The sequence below is a fragment of the Phascolarctos cinereus genome, unplaced genomic scaffold (genome assembly GCF_003287225.1).
Source record: "Phascolarctos cinereus isolate Bilbo 61053 unplaced genomic scaffold, phaCin_HiC Scaffold_9;HRSCAF=440, whole genome shotgun sequence".
NCBI classification, from domain to species: Eukaryota; Metazoa; Chordata; class Mammalia; order Diprotodontia; family Phascolarctidae; genus Phascolarctos; species Phascolarctos cinereus.
In genome coordinates, this window is record NW_027556402.1 from 171,585,941 (window position 1) to 171,606,989 (window position 21,049).

Genomic DNA, 21,049 nt, shown 5'->3' on the forward strand with positions numbered 1-21,049 from the left:
GTGATTCAGAGCAGGGAATCAGGAAGTACCTCATAAAAAATATGGATCTTGAACTGAGCCTTCCCAGTGAGCTAGACGCTTCAAGAGGCCAAGGTTAGAGAGAACATTTCAAGCATGAGGGATAAAAACTCAAGAGCCAGGAAATGGAATGCTGTGTGTGGGGAACACCAAGGAAGCCAATTTTTCAGGAGCATAGATGGTGTGAGTAAGAGAAATGTATAATCAGCCTAGGAATAAAGGTTGGCAAAAGATGGTCAGAAGAGCATGTATTTATCCTAGAGGCAATGGAGAGCCAACGAAGCTTCTTGAACAGAGAAGTGACATAATCAGAGAGAGTTTATAGAGTTATGATCAGAGGGCTTGCGCGTGTCTGATGATCCTGCAAAAAAGACCTAGAAGGGAGTGGTCAGACAGATAGGAAGAGAAACATAATGGAGAAGTGTCAGAAAAGCCTAGGAAGGAGAGACCTTCTAGAAGAAGTGGAGTGACAAGTTGGAGTCTATTCCCAAGGAGAACAACGTGAGTGAGGGGGGCTCCACAGCATAGAGGAAAGTGTGCTGGACTTTGGAGTCTGGAGAAACCTGAGCTCAGATTCTGAATCTGATGCTATTAGCTGTGTGACGTTGGGCCAGCCACTTCAACTCTATGGATCTCTTCCTTCATCTGTAACACAGGGATGATAGTATTTATAGCACTGGCTTCACAGAGTTTTTGTGAGGATCAAATGAGATCACATGATCTCATACCACATGATCATGACATTAAGTGCTTTTTGAATGTGTTGTATACATATCAGGCACAATTATTGTTATTGTTATGTAAGGACTTGGAATTATGTCATATGAGATGAGTTAAAGGAATTTTAGGAATGTTTTTCTTGTCAAGGAGAAGACGGTAGATTTTTTCCAAATATTTGAAGGCTCTTATATGGAAGAGGTGTTAAATTTATTTTGTCTAGCTCCAGGAGGCTGAACTAGGAAAGCCATGCAGATTTCAGTTCAGATTAAAGAATAATTTCTTGAGAATTAGAGCTATCTAAATATGGAACGCACTGACTTCTGAGGTAGTGAGCGCTCCATTGTTAGAAGTATTTGAACAGAAGCTGAATGACCTTTTGTGAGGGATTTTATAGAGTGGTTTCACACTTCAGGTAGGGGTTGGACTAGAAGATTTCTAAAGTTCCATGGCCTATGGGAAAGATTCTATGTAATTCTGTATTAAGCTATTTCCATCTTCCATCAGATGGACCATAAAAATAATTCTCTAGTAATTTGATTCAAAGAAATACTCCATGAATGAATAATTTCAGATAGTATTTTATCTGATTTTTGTCTTCTCTATAGAAAAGTATTTGTACTTTGTAAGCAGGGAAATGATAGCGTAACTGTAGTTGAACTCTTCAGTTCTTCTGACCTGTCAAGTGGCAATTACTGATTAATTCTGCCCCCCACTCCCTGTTTTTACTCTACCTCACATATAACATTTCCAACAGAAAAACCTATAGAAACTCTCAAAATATGCAACAACATACCAAAAACTGCCCAGAAACTCACAGTGGAATCTTGTGACTTTGTGGTGTATGTGGCATTCAGATAAAAGCACAGAATCTCAGAACTGGAAGGTACCTCAAAAATCCAGTCCAATCCATACTTAAATAAGGATCCTGTCTACAATACCATGTAGCAAATGGTCATCTAATTTTTGCTGGAAAACCTCTAAGTGTGTTGGAACTTACTACATCTCAAAAGGCCAACTCATTTTACTTTTTGGTAGCTCTAATTGTCAACAGTTTTTTTCTTTCTAACAAGCCTACATCTGCCTTTCTGCAACTTCTACCACTGTCCCTGGTCTTGTGCTCTGAGGCCCAGCAGGACACTTCCATTCTCTTTTCTATGCAATAGCCTACAGATAACTGGTGACAATATCATGTTCCTCCCTAATTTGTCCCTTTTCCTAGCTAAATATCCCCAATTCCTTCAGCCAGTTCTCATGTGGTCTGGCCAAAGTTCCTTCATCATTTTTGTTACTTCCTTTGGACACTATCAAAATTATTAATGCCTTACTTAAAATGTAGTGCCCAGAACTGAAAATAATAACAACTAACATTTGCATGACACTTACTATGTCTGGCCAAAGTTCCTTCATCATTTTTGTTACTTCCTTTGGACACTATCAAAATTATTAATGTCCTACTTAAAATGTAGTGCCCAGAACTGAAAATAATAACAACTAACATTTGCACGACACTTACTATGTGCCAGGCACTGTGCTAAACACAATGAGCATCTCATTTGGTCCTCACAACTACCCTGTAGTAGTAGTTATAGAGGTAGGTGCTATTATTATCCTCCATTTTACAAACGAGGATACTGAGGCAAACAGAAGTTTGTGCCCAGGGTCACAGAGCTAGTAAGTAAATTTGAGGTAGGATTTGAACTGAGGCCATTCTAACTCCAGGCCTGGAGCTCTATGCACTATGAGGCTGCCTAGCTGCCAATACTCCATATGAAGTCTGACTAAGACAGAATAGTATAGAGAGATTATCACCTTCCTTTTTTTGGTTACTATCTAAAAAGCCTAAGACCACATTAGCTTTCTTGTGTGTGGCATGCTTTGACTTATTTTGAGCTTCCAATTCACTAAAAAAAAAAACACCCAGATCTTTTTCTGATGAATTACTGTTTAGCCAGGACTCCCTGGTCATACTTGGGAGGTTGATTTTTTAAACTTGCAATGAAGAATTTATATTTATCTGAATAAATTCAATCTAACCCATTTTTTCTAGCATTTTGAGTCTTTTTTTTTTTGGATCTCAGTTCTGTAATCCAGCATATTAACATGCTTCCCAGCATTGGGTCATTTTCAAATTTGAGTTCCTTCCATCCCATACTGAGCTTCAGCCGCTCCTCAGCCTGTCCTTATCTTTTCATGGGCTAATTCAGTCCATAGCTCCAAGGTTTCTGCTCTGTTTCAGCTATAGACTTAGAATGTGATTTCTAGGGATGTATTAATTTTTAACAAAGCTCCATTGCAGCAAAAATAATTAGGGGGCCTGCAGATTTTGTGGTAATGGGATTTTAACTATCCCTATAAAAATGTCAGCTCATGCTGTGGCTTTCTGCAGGTAAGCGACATAACATTACTGCAGTTTTGTGATTGTTGGCTTTCAAAAAAACTAAACATTTGCTACATAACTTTTTTTCTTGAATCTCAATTGCTTTAATTCCTTTATTATCCAGCCTCACTTTATTCCAGAATCACAAACTTAACTCTAAACACCCAGGAGGGAAGGGAAGACCTCTGAAGATTCCTCCTAGCCCTGTGACTCTATGCATTAAATAAAGCATAGATTCACAGAGCTACGAGAGACGTTAGACGGTCACCTTGTCCTTTTCCCTGACTTTGAGGTGGCTGGGGCTACACGACGGGTGGTGAGCCTGTGGCCTCGAGGCTTCAGATTTCCCAACCCTGGACAGTATTCTTAAAGATTTTAAGTAAAAAAGATTCCACTCCCTCTCTAACCCACTTAAGAGTTGAGGTCGTTTAATATCTAGCCTACCTCCCCATGAATTTCAAATCTTCTTGTTTTAGGGTCAATAAACATGGGATCCTTTGACCATCTTTTAAAGAGCTTTCAATAGTACACTTAGGGAACATTATTTGGTTATCCCATCAATTTTCTCTTCTTCATGAGCTCCATTTACAAGGGTTTTTGTTCCTCTCCCCCCACCTCAGTCTATTTCTGGTTTCTCCATATTCCTCCTAAAATGTGGACAAAATAATAAGGCTTCTTTGTGCTGTGCTGCATTGTAAGAAATGTGTCTGGTTACATGAAAATCTGGCTTTTCATAAGATGGAAAAGATTCCGGATGGCTTTTGTGTTAATCCTGTTCTTATAGAGGAGCAGCAGCGTACTCTGTGCCTAATGGTTCCTTTTAGTGGACTTGTGATCTGAATGGGTAGTGGTGTGGCTCACATCCTATTCTGCCATGTCCTAGTTTATTCATAGAATCACAGGATGTCAGAGTTGGAAGAGATCTCAATGGCCACCTAGTCCAGCCCATCCATACCCAGAAAAAACAATCCCCTCTACAACTCATCCAGCAATTGGTCATTCAGCCTTTGCTTGAAGATTTCCAACGAAGGGGAACTCACCACTTTCTAATAACCTTTATTGTGTTACCTTGGGCAAATCACTTAATCTTTCAATGCTCCAGAAAATTCTCTATGATTTCATAGGTTCCCACATTCCCAGGCAGATGAAATCACAAAACCTTGCACATTTTCACATGATCTAAATAAAATGAACAAGTGTTGATGATGCTTTTTAAAGATTCGTGACATTTTGGTATAATCTTTATCTTGGCATCTTGGCATAGCCAAGTAATCTCATGCCAGGTGCACCTATCAAATCAAAGTTCTTTCAGGGGAACTGGATTTGGGGAAGGAATTTGAAAGAATAAAGTATGGTATAGTGGGAAGAATACTGCAAAAGGAAAGAAGGGAACGTGGGTTCTAATCCAGGCTCTACTACTTACAAGCTAGGGTACCTTAGTGAAGCCATTTAACAATTTTGAACCCCAGTTTCCTCATCTATAAAATAAAAAATGTTAGACTAGAGCATCTAAATAGTCCCTTCCAGCAGTAAAATCCATGGATGATAAAGTTGACTGATTACTTCTCAATCCAATTAGAAGTAAACAGTAGAAGGGAAGCGATAACATTATCTGTCATAACCCTGAATTTCCAAATTATATGGTTGTTGAAGCTCCAGGCACAAGGTCTGGTTTTTCCATTTCAGAAGGAAATCACCATTAATTTGGATTTGTTGGACGGAGTAGGTCTGTGGGGTGCTTTAAAATTAGTTTAGACCCTCAGGTCTAATTTTTTATCCTACGTAATCTTTTATTGCAGGACCCCCTTCCCCAGTTGCTGTCTTTTTAATCCCAGGGCACAGGAGACCCACATCAACACTCACTTACATTACCTTCTTTTTTTCTTTTTCTTTTTTTCAGTTTAGAAACCTTTCTTGAGCCTGTATTACTAGAGTCAGGTTGGAAAGCAGTAAAATCCTGTTCTCATTTGATAAATGTTCCTACTGCATACGAGATAACTCAACAGCTATTGCTAACAGAAGGTTTCCTAGGGGTCCAATTTAGCCATCTGTCTGTCTTATGCATCACACAACCCCGTGGATGCCAAACTAAGGTTCAGCTGACTTGAACCTGATGGGTGAAATTGGTCCAGTTTCTCTAAAAATCTCTTGTGGCATTTCCAGTCCTTTGGCCAAATTCCCTTAGGCAGATCAGAAAGTTGAGAGTGCCCATTCCCACCTTGGTGTCTGAATAGGAAAGATGAGACTGCAGGTCTCCTGTTAGCATTGATAACCACACAGTCCTCTACTCCCCAATGGGTTGACCTGTTAACATAGCAGGTGGATTTTCCAGAAGCTGATTGCAAAAATTTGGCTCATTTAATGATATTAAATATGTATACTGTTGTCTATGATGTTGCACTGTGCTTTGGTGACTTCCCAGTTAAACAAACCAGAGATTCTTTTCTTTCTATGACTGAGAATTTTCTGCTTTGATGAGCCAGACTTCTGATGCCCTAGGTCTCATCAGGAGGCTCTGTTGTTTAGTGCTAACATTTGCATTTGGTGCATTGCACAGTGGCTCTATCTTTTACTTTCCTAAATGGAGCCCTGCTAAATAGGATTATTTGAATACTTTAGTAGAGACAGTTTGTGTTCCCTGTAGGGTTTATCAAGCTAAGCCCAAAGAGTTATTTTAAGAAAACAAATGAGAGGCAGCAAGGAAACGAAAATTGGACTCAAAGAATATGAGTTTGAATCCTGTCCCTACTATTAACTAGCTGTGGGATGCTGGCCAAATCATTTTTTACTTCTTTGGTCCTCAGCTTTCTCATCTTTAGGTTGGGAGAACTGGATTCAGAGGTTCCTAAACTTATTTGGCCTACTGCCCCCTTTAAAAAAAATTATTCAGCACCCTCCCCAGAAATCTACTTTCTCTAATCCTTTAATGGTTTTTTAAAAACGTACATCATTTCAAAAAAATATAAAATTTATTTTAAACGACTCATCTTAAATTTAATAATTTAATGTAAATTTGTAGGTTTTTTCCTGCATTGAAATTTTGATTACGCAATATTGCTTCATGTAACCGTATAGTATCATATTGTAACAAGTCATTCGTTACATATACATATTCCTGCCAGTATATGCTGCACTTCCTGACTGTGCGAGACACACTTGCCTGTCCACACTTGCTTGTTAAGACCTGTCAGTGGACTTGACCACTGATCAGTTATAACTTGCATTTTGTATGTTTATTTGGAAAATAATGTAATCACTACGATTTTAATTCTGTAACACAACAGATGAAACATGTAAGAACAGTTTTTCAAACTTTCCTTCTCTTCTCTTCTTTCTTTATGCTTCTACTCCCCCCCCTTATTTTTATTCAATGCCCCCCAGTTGCACCTGAGGCTACTACCACCCCCCTGGATTGTTTCAGCACCCCCTTTCCCCCGTTGGAGGTATTGCCTACCTTGGGAACTTATGGATTAGATGAACTCCAAGTTATCTCCCAGCTGTAAATCTACAATCCTGTGATTCCAGGAATTAGTTCAATGACCTTATTTCCCATAGGAAAATAAACGTCTAATGAGTCCAATGACTAGCCATAGCTAGGTGTTGGTTGGGATCTCCCTTGAAGGTTCTGCCTGTGTACATCACTGTGCCTCCCAGAGACATAGAATACAAATTCCCCCACCTCTGCAAAGTCATGATAGGCCTGGCTTAAGGGATTTGTATGTTAGAGGATGAGGATGCCTAAATGCATAGAAGATCTTTGAACAGCAAACCAGCTACAGTGAATCTCCAAGTTAGAATAAAGGAACTGTACAAATCTCAAGAGTTTTCATTATCCTATGACTCAAGTTTTATACAGTTTGAGATATTTTTTTTGCCTGTCTTCAAAATGTTTCGTCTAAGTATTTAGTTTGATGGGTAACATGGGTTTTTATATGATCATTTAAACTGAAAATTTTTGTTATTTTCAGATGTGGTCAATATTCTCAGCTTTCCCTATGCATCTAGTGGAGAAAACACAGGAATTGTGAAAAAGTTCCAGAGGTTTCAGAACAGAGAGCTTGAGGCAACCAGACGCCAGCGTATTGATTACCCAATGTAAGTAAAGAGAATATAAACCAGAGGCCAGTGGCGCTCACTGACTCTCCCTGGGGAATATACTCAGTCTAATGCAGTCTTTTAAAAGACATGCATTTTTTAATACACTCTTTAAAAGGTCAATATCTGTGTGACCTAAATTAAGGTCTACAAGTCCTAAAACCAGCTCCATAGGCCTGGAAAGCCCAATTTTCCTGAATTATCATGAACTCTCAGCTATTCTTTGGTTTAATTAAATTGGGGGAAAGATTTTTATTTTCTTTTTTTAATTTCATTTTATTTCCATTTTATCACGTAAGTTCTCATCATCATATAAGATTTAACATCCAATCTACTAAACTAAACACATTATATGTAAACATTTTATGTAGCAAATGATTGAGCTTTTTTCCCAAGCCAAACATGTATAAACATGACACATACGAAACACATTAAATATATATTATAAAATTGATAATACTACAAACAAACTGTATCAAATGGAGAATCTTTTTTTTTTGGACTGAAGTAAAAGAGGTGATTTAGTATTAGGCAATAGTGTATATGAGAGTCAGACCTGAATGTGTTCAGATCTCAACTTTGATGTTTGCTATCTGTGTGACCACAGTCAAGTTCTTTAACTGCTCTAAAGAGATTCCTTATTTATAAAATAAGAATAGTAATATGCTAAAGTGTACCTTCAAAGTTGTTGTTTGGACAAAATGATATTAGGTGTATAAGAGGCTTCATAAGAGTTAAATGGCAAAAATGTGTCTGTGTCTATGTCTATGCATACTGGATAACACACACATACACATATATGTTTGTGTTTTTATATTTATTTGGGGGTGGTTGAAAGATTTTTGTTTTCAGTTGGTTTTATTGGTGACTTTTGTTTTTACATAGTGGTCATTTTCAGATGTAGCCACCTCCATCCCTACTCCCATCCATGTATTTAACTTTCCATTAAAGCAAAGATTTGTTCAGTTGTTTTTCAGTTGTGTCCAACTCTTTGTGACCCCATTTGGGGTTTTCTTGGCAAAGATACTGGGGTGGTTTGCCATTTCCTTTTTCAGCTCATTTTAAAGATGAGGAAACTGAGTCAAACAGGGTTAAGTGACTTTCCTAGAGTCACACAGCTAGGAAGCGCCTGAGGCCAGAATTCAACTCAGATAGATGACTCTTCCTGACTTCAGTACTCTACTCATTGTGCTGCCTAGCTGCTGAAAGAGAAAAATAGTTAATTAAAAATGCCCATGTAATGATTGCATCTTATCAATTATATAATTCATTGCAAAGTAATCCCCCAACTTTTTGCTAAGAGAAATGTTTCATAATCTACTCTCTGGGACCAAGATTGGTCATTAAAATTACTCAAAATCTAACTTTATTTTGGTGTCATTTTCTTATACATTATTGCTTTTTTGTTTGTTTGTTTTATATATCTGACAAGACTAGTGACAATAGGAAAAAGGCCTGAGGCCAAGGGCTGATGCCACACAAAGATTTCAGATGTAGCTCTCTAGTTAACACTTTTTCTGCCTTCCACTCTGCCCTTCTTAGGTCAGAGACTTTGAAAGTTGGGCAACTTTTTATTTTCTTCATTGATTCCAGTAAAACATGCATTTTCTTTCAGCTAGATTGAGGGATGTCTCCTCAGACTGGATGGATTTAGCAGAGTGATTTAATCCTTCCCATGTTGCTGGGATATAGATAGATCTTAAGTCAGTTTAGCGAGCGTATGTTATTGCTAAGCTTCCTTGTAATAACTTATCTTCATGAGCTTTCTCAGCTGGATGGTCAGGAGGGAGCTGTATGGTTCCATCTGTTTGAATATCTCACCACTGATTTTTGATGTCAGACTGTGAAGCCCTGGACATTCTGAAGGATTTTGGTACAGTTATACCTTGGAGATATTGCAGACCAACCCAATAAAGTGAATATCACAAAAAAGCAAGTCACATGAATTTTTTGGTTTCCCAGTGCATATAGAAGTGTCTACCCTGTTCTGTAGTCTATTAAGTATGTAATAATATTACGTCTAAAAATGCCAATGTACATACATTAATTTAAAAATACTTTATTGCAAAACAAAATGCTAACCATCATCTGAGCCTTTAGCAAGTTTTAATCTTTTTGCTAGTAGAGGGTCTTGCCCCAATGTTAATGGCTGCTGACTGATCAGGGTGGTGATTACTGAAGGTTGGGGTGGCTGTGGCAATTTCTTAAAATAAGACATCAATGAAGTTTGCCATATCAATTGATTCTTCCTTTTACTTGAATACTTAGAAGCCATTTTAGAATTATTAATTGGCCTAATTTCAATACTGTTGTGTCTCAGTGAATAGGAAGGCCCAAGGAGAGGGAGAGAAACAGCTGACAAGTTGGTGGAGCAATAAGAACACATATAATATTCATTGATTTCATTTGCCATCTTAAATGGGACAGTTCATGGTGCCCTAAAACAATTACAATAGTAACATCAAAGGTCAATGATCACAGATTATCACAACAAATGTAATAATGAAAAAGTTTGAAATAGTGTGAGAATTACCAAAATGTAACATAGAGACACAATATGAGCACATGCTGTTGGAAAAATGGCGCCAATAGACTTGCTTAATGCAAAGTTTCCACAAACTTTCAATTATAAAAAACACAGTATTTACAAAATGTAATAAAGCAAAGCACAATAAAATGAGGTACGCCTGTATACTCGTCAACAACCTGAGGCTCCCTGAACCCTAACTCTAATTGTGAATTAGTATTGTGATCAATTTAGAGAACTCACCCACTGAATCATTCCTCACCCATATTTGTTTCAACCTGGACCAATGATTATTCAGTTAAAAGTGTTTGTTATATACATATGCTTTATAGTACTATAACTTTGTGGTTAAATGTACATTAGATACTTTTCTGTCACACGTTATTAATCACAAAATATAAAATATTACTTTTTAAAATAAGATGGCCCAAGTCCAAGAAAAAAAAATGATCACTCAAATTCAATAATACTTGCTAGGGTCTGGGGATACAGAGAAAAAACAAAACATCAGTAACCTTTATGGAGCTTGTATTCTGCTAGAAAAACTTACATTCGCGATATTTGTTCCATGTCGGTAAGCTGGAAATATGAAAATACTAAATAACCAAAATGCATGGAAATACATGAAAACCATATACTCAACAACATAGCACTATCAAGTATCATATGATGACCACATGTTATAATCTAGTCTATTTTTCTTCTTTAAGATTTTTACCTTTGTAGGAAAGAAAAGGGAACAAAAGTCCTAATTGTGATGTCATGTTATTATTTTTAGGCACTCAAATTAGAATCACTGCTTATTAAATTATCTCTTACTAGCACCTAAATTTTTATTTCCTCTTAGCTTTGTAACCTTAGTCACGAATAGAAATGACAGTCACCTGAGATTCTCAGAGAAACACAGAAACAGGGTTTACAAAAATGTCAGCTTGAATATTGGATTTGTACAATGACGCCTCCCTCCCCTGTGGTATAGGTTAATGTGGCTTCCTTGTCTTGAGAAATCATACCTTGCTGCTCATCTCCCAAGATATACTTGAAGACAAAGTCATCCCTTTATTAGGAAGAAAATAATAGCTGTTGATAGCTGTTAACTATAATAACCTGTTCTTGGGTGAGATAAAGAAGCCAGTTTTCTTTCTTTTTTTCCCCCTTTGCTCTTCCAGGTTTACCATTTCACTATGGCTTTATTTACTCCATTATTGCAAAGCACATCTCTGTGGGATTCTGTACTTTGTTGATTCAAATGAGATGTATGGCACACCATCCTTATTTCTAACTGAAGAGGGTAAGTACAACACAATGACCTGAAGGAGCCATTGGAATGTTGCAAAGATTTCTCAAAAGAGAAGGCTTTATTAGCCTACTAGCTAATCCTAGACTAAGGAAGCTAATATTCCTAGACAATGATATTGCCCGGAGTAGAATGTTAACTTAAGCTGCCCAAGAGCTGTTGTAATTTTCCTATTCAACAAGAAATGAGGTTATCTTGTTGAAATATGTTTTGAAAAAATACTGGAAAGTCCATTTTTATGCATAGCTTTCTGTCATCTTAAACTCGTTTTTTTTTTCTCATTAGGTCACCTGCATATTCAAATGCATCTTGTCAAAGGGGAAGACCTTGCCGTGAAAACCAACTTTATCCTTCCATTGCAGAAGTGGTTTCGACTGGATATATCTTTTAGTGGAGGACAGGTAGGGTGTCTGTAGATAGTCCATAATCTATTTCATTCTCAGCATCTGTGCCAATAAGGTGGAAGACTTGGTTTTAGAGAGCAGCAAAATATCCAGAAACAAATTTGTTGGAGAACTTAGTGATCTTTCTAGACCATCACAGGCATTCAGACCAGAACAGTCTTGTTTCACTACAGTCAAAAGCATCCCTTTTAAATGATATGAATGGGGAAGTAATCACACTAACAATACACTTACAATTATCTAGATTTATTCCCTTCCCCTTGAGTATCCAGCTCTACAAGGGTAAATATTTCAGCAGCCTCAATTGTATTTCGCATAGGGCCAGCAGAATACCTAAATAGGTCTTTGATTAATTACCTGGGTGTTTTGACATCACATAGACACAGCCATAAAGTTATTATTCTAGTGAGGAAAAGATCGTTCAGACATATAGTGTCATGAATCATTACAAATGGCAGTGCCATGTCCTCATGGTGCAGATATGTCACAGCAAACCTCTAACTGTTGTTTTTGGAGCTAATTTCATCTTTTCACTGTATACAAAGTCAATATATTATGTTTTCCTGGTCACTTTATTCGTTTCATGAACCTTCATTATTGGTCTGTGGTTTTCTTGAAACAAAGTTGGGAAGAGACTTTTTGTTTTTATTGTGCGCTGAGTGATACCTGGTTTCACTCTTGGTTGTTGGTTTATGTTTTTTTTTTCCTTAGAGAAAAGGAAAATAATGTTAGAACATGGTTCCTTTCTGGGAGAGTTCTGTGAATAGCTTGGGGTTTTTGTTTCCTTGAAAGTGTCAGAATCCTCTGTTCAGCCCAGTTTCTAATGTAAAAATTGTGGTGCTATTTTGTTTTTGTGTATTTGTGTAAGAATATGTTCTTTGTATCTTTTATCAGTGTCAGGGTTATGTATTGCTTCTGGAAATATTTAAATCACACAAAATCAATCTTATTGAGTCCCTATTATTTGTAAGGTGGACTATGAGAGCTTGCAGTCTGGTAGGCAAGACAGAGCATCAAGATATAAACAGTCAAGAAACTGCTAGGTGGAGCAATGGATATAGTGCTGGGCCTGAAGTCAGGAAGGGTCATCTTCCTAAGTTCAAATCTGGTTTCAGACACTTATTAGCTGTGTGACCCTGGGCAAGTCACTTAACCTTGTTTGCCTCAGTTCTTTATCTGCAAAATGAGCTGGAGAAGGAAATGTCAAACCACTCCAGTATCTTTGCCAACAAAACCCCAAATAGGGTCACAAAGAGTTGGACAAGATTGCAACAACTGAACAACAACAAAATTAAACAATCGAATTGTTTCAGCTTCAGATGACCATAACAGGGATGTCACAAAGGCATGTCCATGATTAATTGCCAACTGAACAGTACAGACGGTAATTGCCATAGGAGTTTATAGAAGGGAGAGATCACTATGCCTGGAGTGTGCCAGAGAAAGCTTTATAGAAGGGATGACATTTCTGCTGAGTTTTGCTAGAAGGAGAGAAGAGAAAATGGATGAATGTGATTTACATAGATGGAGAAAGTCATTCAAGATAGATGAAAAGCTGTGAATATAAATGGAAGCGGGGAAGAATGCCATATTCAGGAGATACTGAGTAAACCAGTTTGACTTGAAGGGAGGATTCATATGAGGAGAAGCAGAAAATGAAAGCAAAGAGGTAAGTTAGTGTGGTAGGTACTCATACATATATACACATGTGTGTATGCACACACACACACATACACACTCACACATATATTTATATTAAATAAGAAGTGCTTCCCATTAGATTTCAGATCCTTCAAAACCACAGTCTCTCACAAATGGAAGGGCTTTTTATTTCATGTGTGAAGACTCGGGTTGTAAAGAAAATGTAAAGAAACTCAAATTCCAGGTTTTATTTAATTTGGGTGTCATTTAATAGGCAGTAGGGAGTCATTGAAAGTCTTGGAGCAGGGGAGTGACATGATGAAAACAGCATTTTAGTTTGACTAATATGACTGCGTTACACAGGGTCAAATGGAGCAGAGAAGACTGGAACCAGGGAGATGAGTTAAGAGGTTTAATTGGAAGTGCGTTATGTTGAGCTTCTAAACGAGTACAGGTCTGAGAAATGGAGGCAGAAAGAAAATATGGGTAGGCTCTTTAAAAGATGATCAAAAACACACATCAAAGAGCTCTTTTGTGTAAGCCTAACCTGTAAAGGTTTTTCCAGTTGTACAGGCAGGCATCCCCAAGCTTTTTCTGTTATGGTGTTACCAGTTCAATTATTTCGACAGATCATTTGACCAGTGGATTTAGTGAAGCAATCTGTGAGTTTAGTTGAAGAATAGATTCTTTTTGTTTTATTGACCTGACCAATTATTTGATTGAATTAGCCAAATTTATGAGTGGTTTTCTATTCTGTAGGCATTGAACCATCTAGCAGTTATCACCAGTAGCATCATATTTGAGTATCGTCAACAAGCACTTAGTTAGCACCTAGTGTGTGCTTTCAGTATTCAGCTGGGCACTATGGGGAATACAGCTAAATTAAAAGAGAAACTCCCCTTCCTTTAGGAAGATTTATTGTTGTTGTTCAGTTGTGTCTGACTCTTCATGGCCCCATTTAGAGTTTTCTTGGCAAAGATACTGGAGTGGTTTGACATTTCCTTCTCCAGTTCATTTTACAGATGAGTAAGCTGAGGCAGACAGGGTTAACCTTGTCTAGAGTCACACAGCTAGTAAGTGTCTGAGGCCAGATTTGAACTCATGATGAGGAGTCTTCCTGACTACAGGCCCTGTGCCCTACTTAGTTGGCTGGGAAACTTACGTTCTCATTAATGAGAACAGATGTACCTTCATGAAACAACCAGAGAATAACATAAGACAGCATATAATCGAGTGTTATATTGTATGATGTAAACTTAAAAGCACTTTGAGAATTCAAAAATTCAGAGGAGTGATAAAGGATAACGGTATATGAAGGGTCCACAGAACTCAAAAAATTTTCTGAGAACTCTTTGGCAGCAGACTAAATTTTAACAAGCTCTCTTTGAGATCTAAAGTTCCATTTTCTTTCAAGAACCTGAGTCGTCACACATGAAATAAAAAGCCCTTCTGTTTGTGAGAGACTGTGGTTTTGAAAGATCTGAAATCCAATGGGAAGCACTTCTTATTTAATATAAATATATGTGTGTGTGCATGTGCATATACACATGTGTATATATGTATGAGTACATACCACATATACAAATGAATATATATACATGCATGTGTGTATATATATATACACATGTGTTTATATCTGGATTGCGTGGGTATGTGTATATATGCATATATATGTGCATACATAGAAATGTCTTTATATCTGGATGTATATGGGTATGTATGTATATATACAAATACATATATGCAGTGTTCATAGCTATATATATTATATATACACAACATATATATGTTTTTATCTGGGTGTGTATATACCATATATATGTATACATGCATTACAATGTGCATGCATACATATGTACAGATATACATACATATCACATTATGTCATTTAGGGAGGTTCCATTTTTGGATCATATCCATTAAGTACACATAATGAGAGTATAGTGTTGATAAGTATTCAGAAATTATACAAATAAGAGATGAACCCAAAATATATTAATGTTAATTATGTCTACCATACTTAGTATAATATGATTAATTCTATTTAATTCAACCACTAATAATACTTGTCTCTTTCTCTTTTTAGATCATGGTAACAGCCAGTGTTGGACAGGTTTTGAAAAGCTATCACAATCAGTCAATTATGTAAGTGCAGCATTTTGTTTTACCCAAAATGATGCAGTGTGAGGACTGAGAAATGTCTGTACTGTGTTTGTGTATCACAGTTTGCTTTCCTCTTCACTCAGCTTCTTTACTCATGATCTTTTTATCTTGCTCTGTGACAAGACTTTGTCCTTCCTTCCTTCCTTCCTTCCTTCCTTCCTTCCTTCCTTCCTTCCTTCCTTCCTTTCTTCCTTTCTTTCTTCCTTTCTTCCTTTCTGTCCACAGACTCTCCCCTCCCATTTTTCAAGTCACAGAGCCATATTCCTTTTCTACATATGCACATAAATTAGGTTTCTGTTTTATAGTACTTTAAAATTACTCGTTTTCTTTGAAAAACATTGTGTAAAATACATCACCTTTCTAATATTGTTTATTGAAAACAGTTGATATGTTAGGCACTGTATAAATGGGAAGCATTCTTCATATTTATGTTTCTAATCTGAATTAGAAATTTATGCGGTTATAAATATTGGTGTAGTTTGTCATCCTTATGTAATCTCTTCTCAAAAGAGTTATAGAAAAAGAATTTGGCCTCTTGCCTTGTATTTTATAATTATTTCCTTTCTTCCAGTTTTTGTGTATAATCCTGGGACTCATAGCCAAGAGTCTAAAATGCTGAAATCATAGGGGCAACCTTCTGATATAATTCAGAATCAGGAAGGCACTAAATATTCTGATTACATTGAGACTTAAAAGGTTTGTAGAAAGTGTGGAGAGGGTCTAATGAAGAGAAAAGAAAACCATGAAAGCATCCTTGTAAACGATTTTCAGAATTCATTAGGACAGCTAAAATTCCATTGGTATTCATGCCCTCAGCCCCATTCACACCTAGCAATGCCGCCTTTTCTTATCTTAAGCATCTCTGCCACTTTTTTTCATGTGCATATCTTTGAAAGTCCAAGGAAGCATATGCAATCCGCAACAAATGTTTAAACAACTTAGAATGCAAGACAAAAACATATTCCCTTGAAAACCAAGCAAAAAAAAAAAAGAAGAAATGAAAGGAGTTGGGCAGTGTATATTAAATTTATTTGTTTATTACCACATTTCCTGATTCATATTAGGCCGACACTGATTCCTTTCAGGTTCTGGGCACATATAACAGTGCTTTTTCATGGCTGGATTAAAGGATTAGAGTTATATAGAATGCCTAAAGAACTGGTATTATTTAGCATGGGAAGAGAAGGCTGAGGCAGCTACTTAATAACTATGTTGAACCAGATGAAGGATGTTAATTAACCAGTTAGTCTTGATCAAGAATAGAGCCAAAAGAAATAAAATGAAGCTGCAGCAAGTGAGATTTAGATTAGACCCAAAGAAAAGCTCAATGAGCCTAAGAGTTTTGAATTTTAATATGGGTGATTTTGACATTTCTTCTGAAGATTTCAAGAACAGAGTAGGTAACCATTTGGAGGAAGGGAATAAACTAGATAGTCTCTTTAGATCTCTGCAGCTCTGATTCTGTGACATGTTATGAAAATTAAGTCTTTAAGTTTTTATTGCATTTCCCGATTCTCATTAGGCCACTCTGATTTCTTTTTGTTAATTAAATGTTTTATTAGAAGCATAATATTAAACATCAATTACAGTTACCGAGTAAGTATTTACATCTTAATTAATTTCAATTCATAAAGTATCACAAACTTCTTCAGTTTCTCTAAATCCCCTTCAGGATTTTTTGACTACTCCTTATTTACTTTTCCTTCTATGATCATAGTCAGACAGCATTGATTTCTTATACTGAGAGGCATAATGCTGAATTTGGAATCAAACTGGATTTGAATCATGGTAGTGCCACTTAAGTGTTAGAAAGCTAGTTTAAAAGGTCTCTTCCTTGGATAGAGCACTGGCCTTGGAGTCAGGAGGACCTGAGTTCAAATCCAGCTTCAGACACTTGACACTAGCTGTACAACCCTGGGCAAATCACTTAACCTTAATTGTCTCACCATAAAGCAAAAAAAAAAAATGGGGGGATTGTCTCTTCCTCTTTCTCCCTTCCTTGCCCCTCCTCAGCCCCCTCCCAGATATTTTTAATATCTGGTTGAACTTCATGATTGCAACATGTATAACCTATATCAGATTGCATACTGTCTCAGGGAGGGAGGGGGGAAGGAAGGGAGAGATAGAATTTGGAATTCAAAACTTTAAAAAACAAACAATGAATGTTAAAAATTGTTTTTTCATGTAATTGGGGGGAAATACAATATTATTTAAAATATATATCTGGTTAAACTTCAGAGTCATTTGTTATGTTTTTCTGCAACATATATAGAGAGATCGATCTTAGATATCTGTGTGTACCCAGGCTCCTCTCTATCTCAGGTGTTTCCAGGGGCTCCATTTTCAGAAAGTGTCTGGTCAGGAAACTGACAATCGCAAATTGCAGGTTTGCTTGCACTTGTATGACCTTAGAAAAGCCTCTTAATACTCTTTGGATTCAGTGTTCTATCAGGAAAAACACTTATATTGGCTCTTCCACAGAAGTGAGATAGTGTGAGTTCACCAGGGAATGTTTGAAAGGTGCTTGAGAATGAAGAACCAAAATACAAATCTGGGATTCAGAAAGCCACCAATTGTAGGTGACAGTCTGTAGAAGTCAGTAATTTAAGTCCTTCATATAGCAACAGCCATTTAGTGGGTAAGTGAAAATTAGCTTAGGGTTAATCCAGGTTAAAACTTGACCAAGTCTTTTCAAATTTATATGTATTTGTATACCTCCAAGCTTGACTCTTTCTTCTTAATTTTCATTAATTCTTTCAAATCCTTCGATTTGATTACCCTGCTGAGCAGGTAAGAGCATACTAATGTGCCTAACTCATCTGAAGAGAGTGGCTTAGGCATTCAGTGAAGGTTTGTGTTGGCTACAAAAGGTTAATTTTTTTCAGCTCTGGCAGTTGCAAAAGACCATCTAGTATGTGAAGAAGGAGTGAGAGCTGTGTTGGTGAAGAAGATGGCCATCCTGATGGAACTGCAACTCTATGACAGCCAGATTCATGGCCATTAGAAGTTCAATTCAGTTTCCACCTGCAAGGACAGGGCCATTTTGGGGGAGTCCAGTTCTCATGCAGTCATGTGTCATTTGATGCTATCAGGAGACACAGGGTTTCTTTTGTGAAGCCAATGAGAGTTTTGTAGGGGAAAACTGCAGAGGGCCAGAAAAGAGAAAAACATGGACACAAATAGGAAACAAGTCTGCACAACTCTTCTGTAGCCAGTTAAGATGACCTTGTGGGTCGTCAGAAAAAGTCACTGAGGTTGCCCAGTGTTCTCTGAGAGAAGTGGGAAAGTCTCTAACAATGGACTGAATTCTCCTCATTTGGAGAGTGTTGATATATGGTCCTGATGGAAGATAGGGAGACATGTAGGCATATCTCAAGAACAAAAAAAAGACTGGTTTGTTTCCACTTTCCTTTAGCTTTTGTATCCAGTCCATTTCTGGGTGTCTACACTCATCATCCCATTGGGCCTTATTGCTGAATGTGTCAGACACTGCCCTTGTTTTCATCCTTTCTCTTCTAGCTCTACCCAGAGGGTCTCACTCACCAGCTGTGATAGGAGGAATATGAAGGGTTCTGTGCTGAGGCAGCACGGGGTCACCACAGGAATCCAGCATTATTTCTGTCACCATAAATCCATTCTGCTTACTTTGGTCTGGTCCTTGGTTCCTGCAGAGATCTTGGCTTCTGACTGCTTGCTTATTTAATGATAATAATATGATTGCATATCAGCTAGGCAGCACAGTGACTAGAGAGCAGGACCTGGAGTAAAGAAGTCCTCAGTTCAAATCTGGCCTCCGACATTAGCTGTGTGGCCCTGGGTAAGTCACTTTACTTCTGTTTGCATCAGTTTCCTCATTTGTAAAATAAGGATAACGATAGCACCTACCTCTCAGGGTCCCTATGAGGATCAAATGCAATAACAGTTGTGAATTACTCAGCATAATACCTGGCACTTAGTGAATGCTTTATGATGATGATGATGATGATGATGATAAAACCATTGTGCCAACTTCAAATCATTGTACAAATGCTACCTATTATCCAGTATTAGTCTATCACTTTAAGCAAAGTGCTTTTTTCTCACAACAGCCCTGCAGGATAGATAGTGTAATTTTTGTACTGGTGATGAAGCTGAGGATCTGAGAGGTTAAATGATTTTCTCATAGTTACACAGCTATTGTCAGAGCCTGGATTTGAACTAGGGTTCCTGATTCTTCCAACTTCTTATTTGCTTGGTTTCTAAACTGCCTTGACTCTGATTCAGTTTGCACATACCTTGAACTTCCTCTTGCCGTCTTAGATTCTGACTGTGTTTTGCTTGACTTTTCAATCCTTGCCTATTGATAGAAACAGTGGACCCAGTGCTATCTCCGGCCTTTAATACCTTCTCTACCTTTCAGCTTTTGCTTCATCTTTCCTGGACCTACTCTTCACCTAGAGCCACGATCCACCATTACCTATACCCATTTCATATGGAGGTTTTATTGTTATTGGTGTTGTTATTGTGGTTGTAAAATCAGGCAATTTCACTTTTACTGGTAATGAGAACAGAACAGAGAGAGGCTGTGTCATTGGTCCTAGGGTCACCCATCACGATTTTTAGAACAAATGATTTCTTAAGTAGTGCTCCATCTGCTGGTTCGTGTTGCTCTCGGAGAGGGAGAGGCTTGGGGGCATGTGAGAATGACTAAAGGAGTCATCAAAGTGACTTGCATTTCTTGTGGTAAGTACCATCAAAACATAAGAGTCTGCTTAATAACCTATATATTCTTTTTCTAGTTTTCGAGAGGATTTCTATTATAATGACACAGATGGCTACTTCATTCTTGGAGGGAGCAGGTATGCTCCTGGGATTGAAGGGTTCTTTGGCCCCATGAAATACTATCGTCTCAGTGTGATGGAGACTGAACAGGTAGGTACAGAGGCTAGATGACAAATTAATGGTCATTCAAGAAGAATGTAACACAAGAACATGCAATACAATGTAAATAAGAGATTTACTGAAGACAAATTGAGTAATTCTGTAATCAAGCATGACTAATTTTGAGGGGTTTCAGCAAGTGTGATAATGGATTTCTGTCAAGATTTGGTTCATTTAATACTCATAAAATGGAAATAATTTGCTTTCTATGTTTTAATAACTGCTAGCTTAATGATAGAGCAAGACTTTTATCAGGATGTTGAATATCCACTGATTAAACTAATGAAAGGAATCTAAGTTGTTCAGTCTTTTTGAGGTATCATTAAGGTATCATCCCTTTAGCAAGGGAAATTCTTTGTTTAGTAAGTTCCTTTAAAAAAAAATACAGGCATCCTCTGACTTAAGAATGGATTGTTTTAAAAGTTAATTTGTAAGGCAGTTATTTAGGGTTTGAAACATATATTTCCATAGAGAAAATGTTTATATGTGTATCTATAAGGGTGTGTATTTATAAATAGACATACAAACATACATATATAGATAAATAGCTATACATACACACCTATATTTATGTGCATACATATATAATGATTAAGTTCCCAAACCAACTCAGAAATCCTAACTCATAATATGCCTGAAATATAATACAGTATTAATAGTGGCTACCATATGTAACAATATTTCTATGGGAAACTATGTTCAGAGTTACAATTCCAGATGCCTGGAACACCTCATCTCCTATTATAATTTGGAAGTGGGATCCTGTGGAATTCTTCTCCACTCACTCTGTCACTTTGCAGGCAGTGAGAACAAGCTCTAAGCTCTTCTCTATGCTCAGGAGTAGGATCTCTAGCTGATTAGATGTTGAGAGAAATGAGTGAGGAGGT

The 21,049-nt window shown here is 37.3% G+C and overlaps 1 protein-coding gene across 1 annotated transcript in view; it reads left to right on the top strand.

The window, feature by feature from the left end:
- SEL1L3 (SEL1L family member 3) overlaps nucleotides 1-21,049 on the top strand; it is a 122,122-nt gene that overhangs the window by 22,310 nt on the left and 78,763 nt on the right. The window contains exons 3-7 of the mRNA XM_020992320.2: nucleotides 7,084-7,210; nucleotides 10,907-11,028; nucleotides 11,320-11,435; nucleotides 15,166-15,224; nucleotides 20,021-20,153. Of these exons, the coding sequence (XP_020847979.1) occupies nucleotides 7,084-7,210; nucleotides 10,907-11,028; nucleotides 11,320-11,435; nucleotides 15,166-15,224; nucleotides 20,021-20,153 (557 nt within the window). The remainder of the gene's footprint in view (nucleotides 1-7,083; nucleotides 7,211-10,906; nucleotides 11,029-11,319; nucleotides 11,436-15,165; nucleotides 15,225-20,020; nucleotides 20,154-21,049) is intronic.